General features: G+C 43.7%; 1 protein-coding gene across 5 annotated transcripts in view; it reads left to right on the forward strand.

The window, feature by feature from the left end:
• Positions 1 to 20,191, forward strand: part of LOC139388772 (2-oxoglutarate dehydrogenase complex component E1-like) — a 59,112-nt gene extending 38,921 nt beyond the window's left edge. For 3 of the 5 annotated variants that reach the window (XM_071135685.1, XM_071135683.1, XM_071135686.1), the window contains 19 exons: positions 4,113 to 4,228; positions 4,314 to 4,468; positions 6,052 to 6,198; positions 6,381 to 6,471; positions 6,764 to 6,943; positions 7,070 to 7,198; positions 7,294 to 7,473; positions 12,484 to 12,636; positions 13,364 to 13,466; positions 15,203 to 15,331; positions 15,670 to 15,820; positions 16,973 to 17,100; positions 17,291 to 17,469; positions 17,699 to 17,770; positions 17,842 to 17,970; positions 18,096 to 18,168; positions 18,491 to 18,654; positions 18,758 to 18,912; positions 19,071 to 20,191. In XM_071135685.1, coding sequence (XP_070991786.1) covers positions 4,113 to 4,228; positions 4,314 to 4,468; positions 6,052 to 6,198; positions 6,381 to 6,471; positions 6,764 to 6,943; positions 7,070 to 7,198; positions 7,294 to 7,473; positions 12,484 to 12,636; positions 13,364 to 13,466; positions 15,203 to 15,331; positions 15,670 to 15,820; positions 16,973 to 17,100; positions 17,291 to 17,469; positions 17,699 to 17,770; positions 17,842 to 17,970; positions 18,096 to 18,168; positions 18,491 to 18,654; positions 18,758 to 18,912; positions 19,071 to 19,191 — 2,555 coding nt within the window. In that variant the 3' untranslated portion in view covers positions 19,192 to 20,191. Of the gene's footprint in view, positions 1 to 342; positions 388 to 4,112; positions 4,229 to 4,313; positions 4,469 to 6,051; positions 6,199 to 6,380; positions 6,472 to 6,763; positions 6,944 to 7,069; positions 7,199 to 7,293; positions 7,474 to 12,483; positions 12,637 to 13,363; positions 13,467 to 15,202; positions 15,332 to 15,669; positions 15,821 to 16,972; positions 17,101 to 17,290; positions 17,470 to 17,698; positions 17,771 to 17,841; positions 17,971 to 18,095; positions 18,169 to 18,490; positions 18,655 to 18,757; positions 18,913 to 19,070 lie in introns of all 5 variants that reach the window. The other 2 variants (XM_071135682.1, XM_071135687.1) reach the window with 1 other exon arrangement.
• Positions 20,192 to 20,518: the final 327 nt, after the last annotated feature.

Raw genomic sequence — 20,518 nt, forward strand, 5'->3', positions numbered from 1 at the left:
TAGAACCCTCTGTGTAATGGGTTCTACATGAATCTCAACAGGGTTCTACCTGGAACGGAAAAGGGTTCTTCAAAGGCTTATCCTTTGGTTCTGTGTGACTCAAACTGGTATTGTTGAGCTTCAGTAGTGTGTCTGACTGGCTGACTGACTGGCTGTCACTTTTAGCTGATGTCAACAGGGCAATATCCGGGTTTGTGTGTGGGTTTGAGAGACATATGTGGGTGTGCACCAGAATATGTGTGTGTGTTTGTGTTCGTGCGTGCGTGTGTGTGTGTGTCACCAACCTCTTTGTGTGTACGTTCCACTAACCCATATGTGTGTGTCTCTCTCTGTGTCCCCCAGACCTCTCTGGGTATAAAGAGCGCCTGTATGATCTTACTGCTGAAGGTATGGACACAGCCCCTAGACTACAATATACAGGATCCTCTACTTCCTTTTTAGCTCTGCTACAGCTCTGCTGCTGCTGCGGCCTGGTTCCAAACCCATACCATGGCCCTGTCTCTATGTACTTGCCCCTAAGACAACACTCTCAGATGGAGAAGCAAGGGCCGAGGGATCAGGTCACAGTATTGGTTTTCGAACTGGACCTAAGGATTTCTCTGTAGCTTTCAGGTGATGTTTCCCAAGTCCCACTGATGAGTGATGGTAGGATAGTTCCCTAGTTTTTATCTCTTCTTTCATCTCTCGGTTGCTCTGTGTGCAGTTTATTGTCGAAGTAAAGTAGTCCCAAGTTTCTTTTCCTGAAGTAATCACGATTAATAGCATTGGGCCAATAGTCGAAAGGTTGCTGGTTCGAATCTCTAAGCCGGCTAGGTGAAAAATCTGTCCATGTGCCCTTGAGTAAGGCACGAAACCCTAATTGCTCTTTTAAATCGCTTTGGATTAGAGCGTCTGCTAAATGACTAAAATGTAAATGTGTGTCCTCAGGGTCAGTGAGAAGGTTGTGTAGTCTCTCCGGCTGCCTCAACTCTTTCACTTGATTAGATTTAATCTGCTTGGCTGGATTCCCACCAGTCTCTAGTAAGACAAGTGACAGAGTGTTAGAGAATACTGCCTTGTTGAATTTTTATTAACACAAGGTCACAATAGTGTGTGCGCGTGTGTGTGTTGTGAGTGAGTGCGCTGGGTGATAGTGTGTGTTTTATTAGGTCAAATCCTGTTAAGTAACCCAGTGAGCTGGCTGACTGAACCTGAACCTCAGATCCAGTGGCGCCTTGCCAACCTGTTGCTGGCACACGCACACATACTGTTTGGCCCTAGGGGGAGCCCAGCTGGGGGGGGGGGTGAGAGAGAAAGAGACTGAGCATTACTGTGTACACGTGCACATGTGTGTCTGTCGACATTCTGGGCTGTGCCGAGTCAATTCATTGAGGTTTGGACTGTTACTCGTACACCTACTAGGAAATCACACACACGCACCTACACGCTATAAGATTCCTTCTGTAATAAAACGTGTATTATACATGTATTGGCTAAAAGTATAGACTTTGACCTATAGTCGTTCTGTTAAAGTAACTGTCCAGTGAAAATGTATCTTCTACAAAATAATATTCTGTTAACTCATACCCAAATAATGTTGTTGACTCATCCTATACTCGCATTTGTGGCCAAGGCATAAATAATACAAAATAAAAAAAACATTTCAAAAACCCCACCTCAAACTTGTATCTCAAACAGACCGTTTCAAAAATAGCTGCTATTTCCTAATAGAACATGCTGTCATGTTGGCTCATTGGCTGAGCTGGCCAATCAGCGGTCTACTCGCGTGAATATTTTTAATGGCGTGTATATGCCTACACCATTCTGTTGTTAGGGTTACGCAGTTCGCCCACACCCTTCAAACACCTAAATGCTGCTTTTGGAAGGAAAACTATTTCAATCATATTGTAAATAACCATAGGTCATAGGTCATAGAAATCTGGAAACACTGGACAGTTACTTTAACATAACAGAAACAGCTGTTTAGATCATCAGTGCAGCACTGATGCTAGCGATGCTCCTAGGCTTTACACACTCAAGCATTACAGACATACAGTGTCTTCAGAAAGTATTCACACCCCTTGAACTTTTTCCACATTTTGTTGTGTTACACGTTGGGATTAAAATGGATTTAATTGTAATTTTGTGTTAACGATCTACACAAAATAATCTGTATTGTCAAAGTGGAAGAAGAATTCTAACATTTGTAAAGAAAATTATGAAGAATAAAACACTAATATATCTTGATTACATAAGTATTCAACCCCTTGAGTCAATCAATACATGTTAGAATCACCTTGGCAGCGATTTCAGCTGTGAGTCTTTCTGGGTAAGAGCTTTCACACCTGGATTGTGCTATATTTGCACATCATTATTTAAACAATTCTTGAAGCGCTGTCAAGTTGGATGTTGATCATTGCTACACAGCTGATTTAAGTCAAAACTGTAAATACGACACTCAGGAATATTCAATGTTATCTTGGTAAGCAACTCCAGTGTATATTTGGCCTTGTGTTTTAGGTTATTGACCTGCTGAAAGGCGAATTTGTCTCCCAGAGTGGTACTTCGTGATGTGTTGTGTCCCTGAGTGGTTTCCTTTTCAACTGAGCACTATAAAGATATATGCGTTGGGTTTGTGCAGGGTTCCTCAAACTTGGTCCTCGGGACCACAAGGGGTGGATATTTTGTTTTTGTCCTAGTACTAAACAGCTGATTCAAATAATCAACTAATCATAAATATTTGATCATTTTAAACAGCTGTGTATTGTTATGGCAAAAACCAAAACGTGCACCCCTTGTGGTCCCGAGGACCGAGTTTGGGTAACGCTGTATGTAGTGACTGGTTGTATTGATACACCATCCAACGTGTATTTAATAACTTCACCATGCTCAAAGGGATATTCATTGTCTGCTTTTTAAATGCATTTCTACCCATCTACCAATAGGTGCCCTTCTTTTGTGAGGCCTTGAAAAACCTCACTGGTCTGTGGTTGAATTTGTGTTTGAAATTCACTGCTCGACTGGGGGACCTTACAGATAATTGGTATGAGTGGGGTACAGAGATGAGGTAGTCATTCAAAAATAATGTTAAACACTATTATTGCACACAGAGTGAGTCCATGCAATTTATTATGTGACTTGTTAAGCACATTTTACTCCTGAACCTATTTAGGCTTACAATAACAAAGGGGTTGAATACTTATTGACTCAAGACATTTCAGCTTTTCATTTTTAATTAATTGTGACCGACCGGTTCGATTCGATCTTATGTAGCAATCTTACATTGCATAAAAGTAGAGACTCAGAGCTTGTATTTACAGATGGCATACAAGTTTGTTATTAAGGCACATGAAAGTTTATGTTTCAGAAGGTATTTCTGCCAAAAAATGTGATAAAAAGTTTACGTTCCAATTCCTCTCCTGTGAAGTAGTGATGCGTGACATACAGTATGCCTCGTTTCCTGAAACGAGGCCCAATTTCTAAACTTTTTTATAAACATAATTCCACTTTGACATTATGGGCTATTGTGTGTAGGCCGGTGACACAAATTCGCAATTTAATCTATTTTAAATTCAGGCTGTAACACAACAAAATGTGAAAAAAGATATATGAGTACATTCTGAAGGCACTGTGAGACAGCCTTTCACGTTCACGCCATTCCCTGCCACCATTTTGTATTTGCATCATCACTTACCCCTTTGTTCCAGAAAAGGAATTGTTTTTGTCACCTCTCCATCTCTCCCCACCACCCCTCTTCATCTTACTGCAGACATTATTTCATCATCACCTCTTGCTGTTTCTTTTTCTCTCGCTCTACCTCTTCCTCTCTCATATGCTCTGTCTCTCCCGTCTATCTCGTGTAATGCAATAACCCTGTGGCCATCAAACTAACCAATCAATGCTGTGCTTTTTTGGATGTCTGTATAACTTTGATATTCAAATATAGAGTGAGTTTCATTCTGATGTTTAAATTAGCCTTCCTTCTGTATGCCCCCTCTCTCCCACTAATTCCCTCTCTTTATGCTTTTTTCCATCTCTCTCTCTCTTTCTCTAACTCTCTGATCACCTCTTCCTCTCTCCATTTGTCTATTATGTTTTTATACCCCCCCCCATCTACATGGTAACAATGGCAGAGTTCTATGGTCTGGATGAGTCCGACCTGGACAAGGTGTTCCGGCTCCCCACCACAACCTTTATAGGGGGCAGCGAGAGCACTCTGCCCCTCCGAGAGATCATACAGCGCCTCGAGGTAGATCTGACACATTGCACACACTCACTGCTTGCAACAAAAACTCCCCACACACACAGACGCACTGACCTCTCCTCTCCTCTAGATGGCGTACTGTCAGTCCATTGGTGTAGAGTTCATGTTCATTAATGACCTGGAGCAGTGCCAGTGGATCAGACAGAAGTTTGAGAGGCCAGGCATCATGCAGTTCACCCTGGAGGAGAAGAGGACCCTGCTAGCCAGAATGGTTCGATCCACCAGGTCTGTCTGTACACCGGTTTCACATAAAAAAAAATAGTGTGTGCATATTTACCTATTGTTCAGGTTACAAAAAATGTCACAAAGAATAAAAGGAATTCCTTTACGCTGTTGTATGCTCCCGCAGTTTATTGCATAAGCATATTGCTATTACCACATTTCTTGTGCTATGATATGTTTAGTGTGATGCACATAGCTGGACAACATACTACACTTCCACACCTCATCCGCAGATGGCAGCAACAACCGGTTTAAGTGATGTGCTCTGCCAGGAAGCCTTACATTTGACATTTTAGTCATTTAGCAGACGCTCTTATCCAGAACCACTTACAGTTAATGCCTTCATCTTAAAAACCTCTTAAGGATCGTACCCTTTTTTTACATTTTCGCCTAAAATGACTTACCCAAATCTAACTGCCTGTAGCTCAGGACCTGAAGCAAGTATATGCATATTCTTGATACCATTTGAAGGAAAGCAATTTGAAGTTTGTGGAAATGTGAAATAAATGTAGAAGAATATGACACATTAGATCTGGTAAAAGATAATCCAAACAAAAAAAAACATGCGTTTCCTATTTGTTATTCTTTTCATAATCTTTGAAATGCAAGAGAAAGGCCATGATATAATATTGGAGTTTAGATGCAATTTAGATTAGCAGTGTATGTGCAAAGTTTCAGATTGATTCAGTGAAGCATTGCAATACTGCACAAAAAGTCTGCCCAAATGTGCCGAATTAGTAAATTGATACATTTTCAAGTACATAACTATAGAGAACATACAAAAATGATATGGTAATAAATAATTTAAGTTTGCACACTCCCAGGAAGGTCATACATGATGGAAATTAGCTTCCCTATAGAAAAGACACTAACCTTCACACATCTAGATGGCCGGTCGGGATGGGTGTGGGGCCAGAAACAGCAGGGGTTCAAACTTTAGAACTCAGTTAATCAAACAAAGCTATGCTACATTTTATCTCTGGAACCCTCAGGATGACAAATCAGAGCAAGATTACTGAATGTAAATGCATTGTTTATCTTCAGAGGTGCAAGTGTTACTTCACAAAAGCCTTCATAATTACTCAAGTGTCCTCCTCTCAGTGAGAGAGGACCGAAGCCTCTCAGACAGCCTTTGTTTGTTTCTTTGTGTTAGTTACCTCTTTAGTTGGGCATGCCTTTTTGTAGGTTGGTTTTTGTACATATATTTATTTTGTCACCATGAACATGAATAACCTTCTTGGGCTGGCCGACCAAGAGGTTAAGACGGAGCTGGCCCTGAACTCGGTAAGTTTGCTATCTCCTGGGTACATGTACATACAACATGGTCCGGACACTTCTACGTTCACACTAAAGCACACACCTAGTCAGGTCACAGAACAATTAGGCAAGCCTAGGTCCCCTAGACAAAGTGAGGATAGTGTAACAGAAGGTTGTCTAATCGATTCCGTAACACTAACACCTATCAAATCCTCTCAGATCTCCTCAACAGTGCGAAAGGGCTATTTGAAATCGGGAATAGGGTTAATTTCTGGACTTGGTGACATAGATTTAACTTCCTGTTTAACTTCCTGTTTCCTGTTGGCAAGGTTTGAGGAGTTCCTGCAGAGGAAATGGTCATCAGAGAAGCGTTTTGGCCTGGAGGGCTGTGAGTCTCTCATCCCGGCCCTGAAGACCATCATCGACAAGTCCAGCATGAACGGAGTGGAGAGCATCATCATGGGCATGCCTCACAGGTACTGTTACCACAGAAACACCAATCACAGGCTGCCCCACAGGCAGCTTGTTCATGGAAACACCAATCATAGGCCCCCCTACAGGTACAGTTACCACATGCACACCAATCACAAGCTGCCCCATGCGTAGCTGAAAGTTGTTCTCACTCTCTCCACCCTTCTCTCTCGCTCTATCTCTCCAGGGGGAGATTGAATGTGTTGGCTAATGTGATCCGTAAGGAGCTGGATCAGATCTTCTGTCAGTTTGACTCCAAGCTTGAGGCTGCTGATGAGGTAAATCCTACAGCTAGCAGAGAGCAGGGTCCTGTTCATTAACCACCAAACGGGGAAAGAAATAACTGAAGCAGGGAGGGACTACCTGGATTTGTCCAATAAGAAACACAGATTTTCATTTTCTGTCGCAAAAAAAATGTCAAATGTTGTCGATTGCGCACCCTAAAGATCACAACTCTGGTAACACAATATGGAAAGTGAATAACATTTTAAAAAATCTTCCATATAAGAAGCTAAAGAAAATGAAGAAGTTATACTCTTACAATTCACCTGCCCTCTCTCCCCCCCTCAGGGTTCTGGAGATGTGAAGTACCACTTGGGGATGTGGCACCGGAGGATCAACCGGGTCACTGATAGGAACATCACACTGTCACTCATGGCTAACCCTTCCCACCTGGAGGCTGTGGACCCCGTGGTGCAGGGCAAGACCAAGGCTGAGCAGTTCTACTGCGGGGACACAGAAGGCAACAGGGTAAGTACACACACACACAGGCAGACAGACAGACAGACTGTGTATGTATTTGTATGTTTTTTGGTTTCTGTCTGTCTGTGTGTGTTTGTGTGTGTATTTATATTTCTGTTTGTGTGTGTGTTCCAGGTGATGTCCATCCTGCTCCATGGTGATGCAGCGTTTGCAGGCCAGGGGGTTGTCTATGAGACCTTCCACCTCTCTGACCTGCCCTCCTACACCACACATGGCACTATTCATGTGGTGGTCAACAACCAGGTGACACATGCACGTGCGCGTAGGCACACATGCATGCACACACACACACCCTTCCATTAATTTAACTTCCCTCTTTTCTCTCTCCCTCCCTGTAGATTGGTTTCACCACCGACCCCAGGGTGGCGAGGTCATCCTCTTACCCTACAGATGTGGCCAAGGTGGTCAACGCCCCCATCTTCCATGTCAACGCTGACGACCCCGAGGCTGTCATGTACGTGTGTAATGTCGCCGCCGAGTGGAGGGCAACCTTTCACAAGGACGTAGTCGTCGACCTGGTGAGTGTGTGTTTTCTGACCAGGGTGGTGTTCATTAGGCATGAAACAGAGGAAAACAGACTGAAACAGGGAGGGACTACTAAAAAATGGTGTGAAAACATTTGTGACCAATTAGAAACTTGTCCAATAAGAAACATGTATGTGTTTCCTGATCAGGTGTTTGTAATGGTCATAATGAGATGATAATTATAATAGGGTTATTAAGCAGACACCTTTAGTGACTTACCGAACAGTCATCATTGACACTTTTTATAAATAAAGGGACTAATGTGTGACATCAGGGGGGGGAGGAGGAAGGCTTTATGTACATTTAAATATGATTTTCTTGCAACTTCACATGTGTATTTACAGGAATAAGAGTCTAGATAGGCAAAATGAGACCATAACTCCGAGCAACAACAAAACATCTACATATCATTCAAAATGTCACATGAAACATGGACACTGCATTTTTCTTTGCAATGCCTAGTAGCAGGTCTGTTTGTGTTTTAGTCACCTTCTCTAACATGTATAGCCATGCTAAACATTCCAGAAGAATGCATTTCTGTATATTTGTATAGTTTATATAATTTAATGCAATAATATGGCCTCTGTCAACAAATCATTGACAATAATAATAACCAATAATGAAATCATTAAACTCTTTGTGTGTGTGTGTGTGTGTGTGTGTGTGTGTGTGTGTGTGTGTGTGTGTGTGTGTGTGTGTGTGTGTGTGTGTGTGTGTGTGTGTGTGTGTGTGTGTGTGTGTGTGTGTGTGTGTGTGTGTGTGTGTGTGTGTGTGTGTGTGCGCGTGCGTGTGCATGCATGTGTGTGTGCGCATGCGTGTGTGTGTGTGAAAACTAGACGTCACATTCTTGCTTCCTCTGTCCTTGTTTCCTCCACTCCATGCACCTCCTCTAAAGTGGGAGGAACCTTCCCACCTCTCCCCCAATGTGTTTTGAGAGTGCTGTGAGGAATGGAGGAAACAAGGGGAGAATCTCAATTGCATTTCCTTCGTTCCTCACATCCTCTCCCCTTGTCTCCTTCTCAAAACCCATTGGACAAGAAGGTGACAGAGGAGGGACCTCTGACCTTCTCATCCAATGGGTTTTGAGATGGAGACGAAGAGAGAGGATGCAACGAATCAAGGAAATGCAATAGAAATTCTCCCAAGGACATAGGAAGCAAGTATTTGACAGCTATTAAAATGTTTTGACAGTGCCAGACTGACTGACTAGACACTTGTGGAGATCTGAGAGGGATTGATGGGTGGTGACATGGTGAGAGCTCCATCTTAACCTCTGATAGGCTTGGTGGAATTTTGGTGGTATTGCTTACACCTGTTCATTTCTCTCAGATCTCCACAAGTATCTAGGGGTAGGGGCTAGGGAGTGTTTCTGGACAGGACCCCACAACCCTTCGGGTGTGTAGTGGACCTACAGCACAACACTTGAGGCATTGGTTGGATGTTTAATTCCATTGCTATACACACACAGATTTTCACAGGTGTAAGCTGGACACACCCACAGCACCCTATCAGGCTGATCAGACAGGTCTGAGCAGCTGGAGACCTGCTGTAAAACAGGATATATTTACATGTCTACTATTCAAACCCTTCCTTCATTCAAATCAAATTTGATTTGTCACATGCGCCGAGTACAACAAGTGTAGACTTTACCTTATCCAACAGTGCAGTTCAAGAAGAGTTAAGAAAATATTTACCAAGTAGACTAAAATAAAAAGTAATTATAAAAAGTAACACAATAGGAATAACAATAACGAGGCTATATACAGGGGGCACCGGTACCGAGTCAGTGTGCGGGGGTACAGGTTAGTTGAGGTAATTTGTACATGTAGGTGGGGTGAAGGGACTATGCATAGATAATAAACATCAAGTAGCAGCAGTGTACAAAAGGAAGTGGGGGTGTCAATGTAAATTGTCCAGTGGTGATTTTATTAATTGTTCAGCAGTCTTATGGCTTGGGGGTAGAAGCTGTTGAGGAGTCTTTTGGTCCTAGACTTGGCGCTCCGGTACCGCTTGCCATAGCAGAGAAACTGACCATTTTATTGGCTTTCCTCAGACACCGCCATTGTATAGGTCCTGGATGGCAGGAAGATTGGCCCCAGTGGTGTACTGGGCTGTTCAAACTACCCACTGTAGCGCCTTACGGTCAGATGCCAAGCAGTTGCCACACCAGGCAGCAGTAGAATCTGGATCTGGGGACCCATGCCAAATCTTTTCAGTCTCCTGAGGGGGAAAAGGTTTTGTTGTGCCCTCTTCCCGACTGTCTTGGTATGTTTGGACCATGATAGTTCGTTGGTGATGTGGAGTTGAAACTCTCGACCCGCTCCACTACAGCCCCGTCAACGTTAATGAGGGCCTGTTCGGCCCGCCTTGTGCTGTAGTCCACGATCAGCTCCTTTGTCTTACTCACATTGAAGGAGAGGTTGTTGTCCTGGCACCACACTGCCAGTTCTCTGACCTCCTCCCTATAGGCCGTCTCATCGTTGTCGGTTATCAGGCCTACCACTGTTGTGTTGTCAGCTAACTTAATGATGGTGTTGGAGTTGTGTTTGACCACGCAGTCGTGGTGAACAGGGAATAGTAGGGGACTGAGTATACACCCCAGGGGGCCCCAGTGTTAAGGATCAGCATGGCAGATGTGTTGTTGCCTACCCTTACCACCTGGGGGTGGCCAGTCAGGAAGTCCAGGTTCCAGTTGCAGAGGGAGGTGTTTAGTCCCAGAGTCCTTAGCTTAGTGATGAGCTTTGTGGGCACTATGGTGTTGAACGCTGAGTAGTAGTCAATGAACAGCATTCTCACGTAAGTGTTCCTTTTGTCCAGGTGAGAAAGGGCAGTATGGAGTGCGATTGAGATTGCGTCATCTGTGGATCTGTTGTGGCGGTATGCAAATTGGAGTGGGTTTAGGGTTTGCCGGGAGGATGGTTGTTGATGTGAGCCTTGACCAGTCTTTAAAAGCACTTCATGGCTACCGACGTGAGTGCCACGGGGTTGTAATCATTTAGGCAGGTTACATTCGCTTCCCTGGGCACAGGTGCTATGGTGATCTGTTTGAAACATGTAGGTATTACAGACTCGGTCAAGGAGAGGTTGAAAATGTCAGTGAAGATACTTCACAGTTGGTCCGCGTTTGCTTTGAGTACACGTCCTGGTAATCCGTCTTGCTCAGCGGCTTTGTGAATGTCAACCTGTTTAAAGGTTTTGTTCACATTGGCTACCGAGAGCAATATCACACAGTCATCCAGAACAGCTGGTGCTCTCGTGCATGCTTCAGTGTTGCTCGCCTCGAAGCGAGCATAAAAGGCATTTAGCTCGTCTGGTCGGCTCGCGTCACTGGGCAGCTCGCATCTGTGTTTCCCTTTGTAATCCGTAATAGTTTTCAAGCCCTACCACATCCAACGAGCACCAGAGCCGGTGTAGTAGGATTCAATTTTAATCCTATATGGACGCTTTGCTTGTTTGATGTTTCGTCTGTGGGCATAACGGGATTTCATATAAGCGTCACTGTGGGGACGACGTCGTCGATGCACTTATTGATGAAGCTGATGACTGAGGTGGTGTACTCCTCAATGCCATTGGATGAATCCCGGAACATATTCCAGTCTGTGCTAGCAAAACAGTCCTGGGTGTAGCATCCGCATCATCTGACTTTTTCCATACTGAACGGTACTTCCTGCTTTTGTTTTTGCTTGTAAGCAGGAATCAGGAAGATAGAATTATGGTCAAATTTCCCAAATGGAGGGCGGGGGAAAGATTTGTATGCATCTCTGTGTGTGGAGTTTAAGGTGGTCTAGGATTTGTTTTTCTCTGGTTGCACAGGTGACATGCTGGTAAAAATTTGGTAAAACTGATTTAAGTTTGCCTGCATTAAAGTCCCAGGCCACTAGGAGCGCCACTTCTAGGTGAGCATTTTCTTCTTTGCTTATGGCCTTATAGAGTTGGTTGAGAGCGGTCTTAGTGCCAGCGGTTCTGTGGTGGTAAATAGACGGCTACGAATAATATAGATGAGAACTTTCTTGGTAGATAGTGTGGTCAACAGCTTATCATAAGGTACTCTACCTCAGGCGAGCAATACCTCGAGACTTCTTTAATATTAGACATCGCGCATCAGCTGTTATTGACAAATAGACACACACCCCCACCCCTCGTATTACCAGAGGTAGCGTCTCTGTTCTGCCGGTGCATTTAAAATAGCACTAGCTCTATATTGTTCTGAATGTAGTCATGTTTTTATTCCAGCTAGTTAGATGTACAACCAATGACTAACTATAGCTAGGGCATATCTCTAGTTTAGCAATAGATACTGTTGTTTTGACTGTATAGCATAATTTAATAAGATTACCAATGATTAGCTTGGTAGCTAGGATATATCAGTCAGCTAACTATTTACAATAACAGCAGTTCATTAATAAGTCAATACACACTCAATTATATGCAGAAATGTCGAAATCTTACCTTATTTTGGCACAGTGGCTTGGTATGGGCAGCTATTAATCAATGAATGAATAGAGTCATAGAATGGAGTTAGAAGGGTAACCTCCTACTTTGAAAGGACATGAAGTGTTGGCTGTGCACTTGACCAGGGATACCACATTTAACCCCACCCAAATTTGAACATCGAAATATCAAATTGTTTTTGAAACGAATTAACAAGCTGTTTTAACATTGCCGAGTGGTCAGTTTGAACTATTTAGCTATTTATCTTGACCACCGTAACAACAGACACCAAAGTGTTCTGTCAGTCCTCCAGATCAACATTAATTCCTGCACTTTGGCTGTTGTTAAATCACGTGCTCTTTATCACTTGACTGTCACTCCGACAAGATACATTCAGGGGGGGCATCCATGAATACAATGATTGTAGCAGCCCCAAACAGTTGTACACTACTAGAGATGCACACTGGTACCCTAGTTTATAGAAAGACCCATATATGTAGCCCATGCAGGAAACATGCCATAACGAGCTGATTTCTAATGTGTGTGTGTGCGTGTGCGTGTGTGTGTTACAGGTGTGTTACAGGCGTAACGGCCACAATGAGATGGACGAACCCATGTTCACCCAGCCTCTGATGTACAAGCAGATCAAGAAGCAGAAAGGAGTCCTACAGAAATACGCTGAGAAACTCATAGCAGAGGGAGCTGTCACCAGACAGGAGTATGAGGTAACATATTTTGCCATATACACTGAGTATGCCAAACATTAGGAACATTAGGAACATTCCTTCCTAATATTGAGTTGCAATCCCCCTTTTGACTTCTGAACAGACTAATTTCATCGGGGCATGGACTCTGCAAGGTGTCGAAAGTGTTCCACAGGGATGCTGGCCCATGTTGACCCCAATGCTTCCCGTAGTTGTGTCAAGTTGGCTGGATGTCCTTTGGGTGGTGGACCATTCTTGATACACACGGGAAACTGTTGACTGTGAAAAACCAAGCAGTTCCTGACACAGGCAGGTGCGCCTGGCACCTACTACCATGCCCCGTTCAAGCACTTAAATATTTTGTCTTGCCCATTCACCACCTGAATTGCACAAATACACAAACCATGTCTCAATTGTCTAAAGGGTTAAAAACAAGTGACATCAATAAGGGATCATAGCTTTCACCTGAATTCACCTGGGCAGTCTATGTCATGGAAAGAGCAGGTGTTCTTAATGTTATGTGCACTCAGTGTATACTATACACCATAGACTGCCCATATACATCATGTAGCATAAACAGTCCTTACAAACCTCTACTTACAGTATATATTATATTCTGTCCTCTGTCTTTATATGAAAGACTGTCCTTATACAGAATGTACTCGCTGATTGATATGAGGTACCAAAGTGTTGTTGTTGAGGATTACTTAATTTAACATGAAATGGATATTAACCCTCTCCCCTCTAGGAGGAGATTGCCAAGTATGACAAGATCTGCGAAGAGGCTCACGCTCGCTCCAAAGACGAGAAGATTCTACACATCAAACACTGGCTAGACTCACCCTGGCCCGGTCAGTGTGTGTGTGTGTGTGTGTGTGTGTGTGTGTGTGTGTGTGTGTGATAACCTCAGTTTTACAATATATTGTAAGTGCATACAGTATCAGTCAAAAGTTTGGACACACCTACACATTCAAGGGTTTTTCTTTATTTGTACTATTTTCTACATTGTAGAATAATAGTGAAGACATCAAAACTATGAAATAACACATGGAATCAGGTAGTAGCTAAAAAAGTGTTCAACAAATCAAAATACATTTACATTTTAGATTCTTCAAAGTATGCACCCTTTGCCTTGATGACAGCTTTGCACACTCTTGGAATTCTCTCAACCAGCTTCACCTGGAATGCTTTTCCAACAGTCTTGAAGGAGTTCCCACATATGCTGAGCACTTGTTGCCTGCTTTTCCTCTACTCTGCAGTTCAACTCATCCCAAACCATCTCAATTGGGTTGAGGTCAGGTGATTGTGGAGGCCAGGTTATCTGATGCAGCATTCCACTGATGCAGCACTTACTCAGCCTGGAGGTGTGTTTGGTCATTGTCCTGTTGAAAAACAAATGATAAGCGCAAACCAGTTGGGATGGCTTACTGCTGCAGAATGCTGTGGCAGCCATGTTGGTTAAGTGTGCCTAGAATTTTAAATAAATCACAGTGTCACCAGCAAAGCACCCCACACCATCACACCTCCTCCTACATGCTTCACGGTGGGCATTTCACATGTGGAGAACATCTGTTCACCTACTCTGCGTCTCACAAAGGTTGGAACCAAAAATCTCAAATTTGGACTCATCAGACCAAAGGACAGATTTCCACCGGTCTAATGTCCATTGCTTGTGTTTCTTGGTCCAAGCAAGTCTCTTCTTATTATTGGTGTCCTTTAGTAGTGGTTTCTTTGCAGCAATTCGACCATGAAGGCCTGATTTCACGCAATCTCCTCTGAACAGTTTATGTTGAGATGTGTCTGTTACTTGAACTCTGTGAAGCATTTATTTGGGCTGCAATTTCTGAGGCTGGTAACTCTAATGAACTTATCCTCTGCAGCAGAGCAGAGCTCTGGGTCTTCCTTTCCTGTGGCCGTCCTCATGAAAGCCAGTTTCATCATAGTGCTTGATGGTTTGTGCGACTGCACTTGAAGAAACTTCCAAAGTTCATGAAATGTTTCATATAGATTGACCTTCATGTCTTAAAGTAATGATGGACTGTTGTTTCTCCTTACTTATTTGAGCTGTTCCTGCCATAATATGGACTTGGTCTTTTACCAAATAGGGCTATCTTCTGTATACCACCCGTACCTTGTCACAACGCAACTGGTTGGCTCAAACGCATTAAGAAGGAAAGAAATTCCACAAATTAACTTTTAACAAGGCACACCTGTTAATTGAAATGCATTCCAGGTGACTACCTCATGAAGCTGGTTGAGAGAATGCCAAGAGTGTGCAAATCTGTCATCAAGGCAAAGGGTGGCTACTTTGAAGCATCTCAAATATAAAATATACATATACCGGTCAAAAGTTTTAGAACACCTACTCATTCAAGGGTTTTTCTTTATTTTTACTATTTTCTACATTGTAGAATAATAGTGAAGACATCAAAACTATGAAATAACACATATGGAATCATGTAGTAACCAAAAAAATGTCCAAACTTTTGACTGGTACTGTATTTGTGTGTGTGTGTGTTTTATTCTGTGTGTAAAGCATACACTAACAGTGTGTATTCTTTATCAATGTGTGTGTGAGTGTGTGTAGGTTTCTTCAACATGGATGGCCAGCCCAAGAGTATGACCAGTCCGTCTACAGGCCTGACTGAGGAGGAGCTGGGACACATAGGACACATTGCTTCATCTGTCCCTGTGGAAGACTTCACTATACATGGAGGTAGACAACCACGCACATACACTCAAACACACAAGTGCATGCACAAACCCATACACACACGTGTGGACACACACACTACCTGTTGAAGACAAGTACAGCGTAACCTATGTACATGCTCACATATCGTCATATGTGTGTGTGTCAGGCCTGAGTCGTATACTAAAGGGTCGTGCGGCGATGGTGGGCCAGCGTGTGTGTGACTGGGCTCTAGGAGAGTACATATCCTCATATGTGTGTGTGTGTGTGTGTGTGTGTGTGTGTGTGTGTGTGTGTGTGTGTGTGTGTGTGTGTGTGTGTGTGTGTGTGTGTGTGTGTGTGTGTGTGTGTGTGTGTGTCAGGCCTGAGTCGTATACTAAAGGGTCGTGCGGCGATGGTGGGCCAGCGTGTGTGTGACTGGGCGCTAGGAGAGTACATGGCCTTTGGCTCGCTGCTCAAGGAGGGAACACACATACGTCTCAGCGGACAGGACGTGGAGAGAGGAACCTTCAGGTACTACCGTCACCCTTACGACAGCCTCTGTCAATGTTAGGACTGTATGTTGTACTAAAGTCTCTTGTTTGACAGCGTTATGTGTTATTTGTCATTGCTGAATTATATATTTACGTTTTATTTGGAATTGTACACATTTGCTGCTAAATGCTGAATTGCAGCATACATCTGTAGGCCTACGTAATTAAGTAAATAAAATGCAATAAAACATGAACATATGAGACATTTGGAAAGTATTCAGACCCCTTGACTTTTTCAACATTTTGTGACGTTACAGCCTTATTCTAAAATGTATTACATCGTTTTTTCCCTCATCAATCTACACACAATACCACATAATGACAAAGGAAAAACAGGTTTTTAGACATTTTTTTAATGAATTTACCACATAACTGAATTTACCACAGATGGACTCCAATCATCTCAAGGATGATCAATGTAAACAGGATGCACCTGAGCTCAATTTCGAGTCTCATAGCAAAGGGTTTTCGCTTTGTCATTATGGGGTATTGTGTGTAGATTGATGAGGAAAAACATTAATTGAATACATTTTAGAATGAGGCTGTAACTTAACACAATGAGGAAAAAGTGAAGGGGTCTGAATACTTTCCGAATGCACTGTAGTATACAATATTACAGTTAAGCAGCATTAAGCAGTCTCACCAAGTAAGGCGTAGGGCTGTTGTAGTATCTGTCAGTCCGAGTAGGGGGAAGGTTCAGTTCAGTTTGTGACTGGATCGGGTAGATCTGACATGGCCTCTTGTCTGAGGCAGCCATTTGTTGTAATCCTGGGATTTTGCAAGCTTCTGGGCAAAGGATCTGCAGAGGTGGGTGTGGCGGGACTCCAAGGACTGCAAGCCCATATGTCACTGCATGCGGTCGTAGGATGTGTAGGTGGGGCTCATGATGATTTTGGTTGCACCTGTTGGATCTTCTCCAGTTGGTTGTGTTGGCAGGCTTTGAGACCTGGGAGACCTAGGTGCCATACTGAAGCGCTATTGTCACATATTGATGGTATAATAACTCTTATTTACTCTCTCTCTCCATGTCTCTCCCTCACCTCTTCTACCCACCCCTCTACCTCTCCCCTTCCCTCTCTTTTCTCTACCCATAACTCTCTATCTCTCTCCTTCTCCATCTCCCTCTATACAGTCACAGACACCATGTTCTCCATGACCAGAATGTAGATAAGAGGATCTGTATTCCCATGAACCACATCGCTCCTAACCAGGCTCCATACACTGTCTGTAACAGCTCTCTGTCAGAGTACGGAGTATTGGGTTAGTACACACACATACATACACACACACGTACATGTACGCAGACATGCGCACACACATGCAGATGCAGTCTATTATTTTGCTGTCTTTACGGTACATGCCACAGAATTATGAGGAGTTGTCTGTTTTTTTAGTTCCCTCATGCTTTCTGACCTGAACATCTCTCTCTCTCCTTTCCTCCCCCCTCTAGGTTTCGAACTGGGTTTTGCCATGGCTAGTCCCAATGCTCTGGTTCTGTGGGAGGCCCAGTTTGGGGACTTCCACAATACAGCCCAGTGTATCATAGACCAGTTCATCTGCCCAGGACAGGCCAAGTGGGTCAGACAGAACGGAATAGTCCTACTGCTACCCCATGGCATGGAAGGAATGGTAGGAACTACTGTCTGTCCGTCCATCCATCTGTGAGGCAGAGTATGTGAGTGTAAACCTGTGTGTGTGTGTGTGTGTGTGTGTGTGTTTACGTCTGTCTGCCTCAGTCTCTGAGAACAGAATAGCACTGCTGCTCCCACCACTTAAGCCATCTATAAGTCTGTCTTTGCTTTGAAGAACATTGTCTGTTCTCACAAATGGATGATAAACTACATGATCCTATACTCAGGGTCCAGAGCACTCGTCGGCCCGACCAGAGAGGTTCCTGCAGATGTGTAATGAAGACCCGGATGCATACCCTGTAAGTGTGTGTGTGGGTGTGTGTGGGTGTGGGTGCGTGTGTGTATGACCTGTCCCTTCTCTCATGCATAGAAATTCTCTGCTGAGGAGTTTGCTGTGCGTCAGCTGTATGACTGTAACTGGATCATAGTCAACTGCTCTACACCGGCTAACTACTTCCACGTCCTCCGCAGACAAATACTACAGCCCTTCAGGAAGCCTGTGAGTGCCACACACACACACATACATTCAGGTTTACAGAACCACGTCCTTCACATACACTCTACACACACACATCTCCTCTTTTTCCCTTATTTTCTCCCTCTCTCTTTCTCTCTGCCCTCCAGCTGATAGTCTTCACCCCCAAGTCTCTGCTGCGCCACCCTGACGCCAAGTCCAACTTTGACGACATGCTGCCAGGTGAGGGAGGGATGGAGGGAGATGAGGGAGGATTTAGGTTAGCAAGGCGAGGAGGTTGGAAGCTAGCTATGGTCATGATGGCTCCTTCTAATATCTGATGTACAGCACTGTCGTTAAGTTATTCGGTAGCAAAGCTATCTTAGCTAAGATATCTGGTGGAACGGGATGAGAAGAATTGTCTGAAGTGTCTGCTTGTCACCAGACCTGAGTTCAAATGGTATTTGCTTTCAATCAAATGCGCTGAGCGTTTGACTGAGCCTGAGCGGGGGTTGCACTTTGGGGACTATTACTGTGTGCTTGTGTGTGTGTGTGTGTGTTTCAGGTACCCACTTCCAGCGTCTGATCCCAGACAGTGGTCCTGTGTGTGAGAAGCCAGATGGGGTGAAGAGGATTGTGTTCTGTACTGGGAAGGTCTACTATGAACTGACCCGAGAACGCAAGAACAGAGGCATGGATAATACTGTGGCCATTGCACGCATAGAGCAGGTATACACTCGCATACACACACACACAGGTACAGTGCACACACACACACACACACTTCCAAACTCATCTCTCTCTCTCCTCCATCTATCTCTTTCTCCTCCAGCTCTCTCCCTTCCCGTTTGACCAGGTGAAGGTGGAGACAGATCGTTATCCCAACGCTGACCTGGTGTGGTGCCAGGAAGAGCATAAGAACCAGGGTTACTATGACTACGTCAAACCCCGCCTCCGCACCACCGTTGACCGCACCCGGCCCGTTTGGTACGACCAGCCTCCTTCGCTCACACCTGCTCACAGGGGAAGAAATCAATGAATAATTTGATTGAACCTGGTCAAAGAGTTGTGTTTTGTATTAAAAGTGTTCTCGCTTCTTTCTCATGTGTGTATGTGTGAATGTGTGTTTGTATATGTGTGTGTAGGTATGCTGGTCGTGGGCCAGCAGCAGCTCCAGCTACAGGGAACAAAGCAGCTCACCTGGTGGAGTTACAACGCTTCCTAGATACAGCTTTTAACCTGGATGCATTCACTGGGCAGTCCTAACATCCCTATGCCCTATACCCCTCAATCTCAACTCTGGACCTCAAAGCCAGTTCCACTGCATTTTTTCATTGTCCCCTCTAATCAGGGACTGATTTAGACCTGGGACATCAGGTGGGTGCAATTAATTATCTGGTAGAACAGAAAACCAGCAGGCTCCGGACCTCGTAGGGCAAGAGTTGAATACCCCTGACCTATACACCACACACTACCCTTACCTCACCTGCTGAAGTTACACTGCTTTTTAGTCAGGTTTTAACCTGGATGTATACACTTGAGTCTTAGTAGACTTATACCCTAGACTCTAACCCCAACACCCTTAATCCTACTCTTATCCCTAAACCAGCATACACTGGATAGTCTTAACACACTTACCCTGAACCCTCATTCAGTTTCTCTATAGTATTTATATATCAAGACACACTATGAACTATCTGCTATGAAAGACCTTAGATACAATGATACGCACACTGACTGACCATAGGTCCTCTTGCACTGTTGAGCAATATAGGGAAATGTCCATGCAGTTTGACAATGGATCCATTTTAAGAGGAATGTATTCAACCATACAAATGCCCTCCATTTTCCTCTCTCACTTTCTATCTCTCACTACTCATTCTCCATCTTTTCCATTCCTCTCTTCCTCTGTGTTTTAACCCTCTTTCATGTATTCTTCCCATTCATCATCTCTTTCATTCCCCTCTTATTCTTTCTCTCTTCTTGACCACTCACCTCCTTCTCTTTTCTCCTCCTCCCTACTTTTCCCTCTCTTTCACCTCCTGTGCCAAATGTAAACAAACTGTTGGGAGATGAGAAATCACTATTATATTATATAAAAACAGTGTATAAGCTTTGCTAGTAACTTATGAAGAGACAAGGTAAAAATGCCTACTGGTCTGGCGGGGATCTCTTTCGGACTAAGTAAAGAATTTATTTATTTTCGCATAGTGTTCTGTTTGTTCTTTAATCATTTATTCATTCAATAAAGACATTGTTGGTGTCATCGTGTGAGCCTTCAAATGCTTTTCAGGTATCTCATATCTTACATATTAATAACTTATTAATAACATATCTCGGGTGTGTCAGCAGTGCTCAGTTTATTTTACCAATAAATCAAATCAAATCAAATCAAGTTTATTTATAATAGCCCTTCGTACAGCAGTTGATATCTCAAAGTGCTGTACAGAAACCCAGCCTAAAACCCCAAACAGCAAACAATGCAGGTGTAGAAGCACCGTGGCTAGGAAAAACTCCCTAGAAAGGCCAAAACCTAGGAAGAAACCTAGAGAGGAACCAGGCTATGTGGGGTGGCCAGTCCTCTTCTGGCTGT

Source organism: Oncorhynchus clarkii, chromosome 29 (assembly GCF_045791955.1).
Source record: "Oncorhynchus clarkii lewisi isolate Uvic-CL-2024 chromosome 29, UVic_Ocla_1.0, whole genome shotgun sequence".
NCBI lineage: Eukaryota > Metazoa > Chordata > Actinopteri > Salmoniformes > Salmonidae > Oncorhynchus > Oncorhynchus clarkii.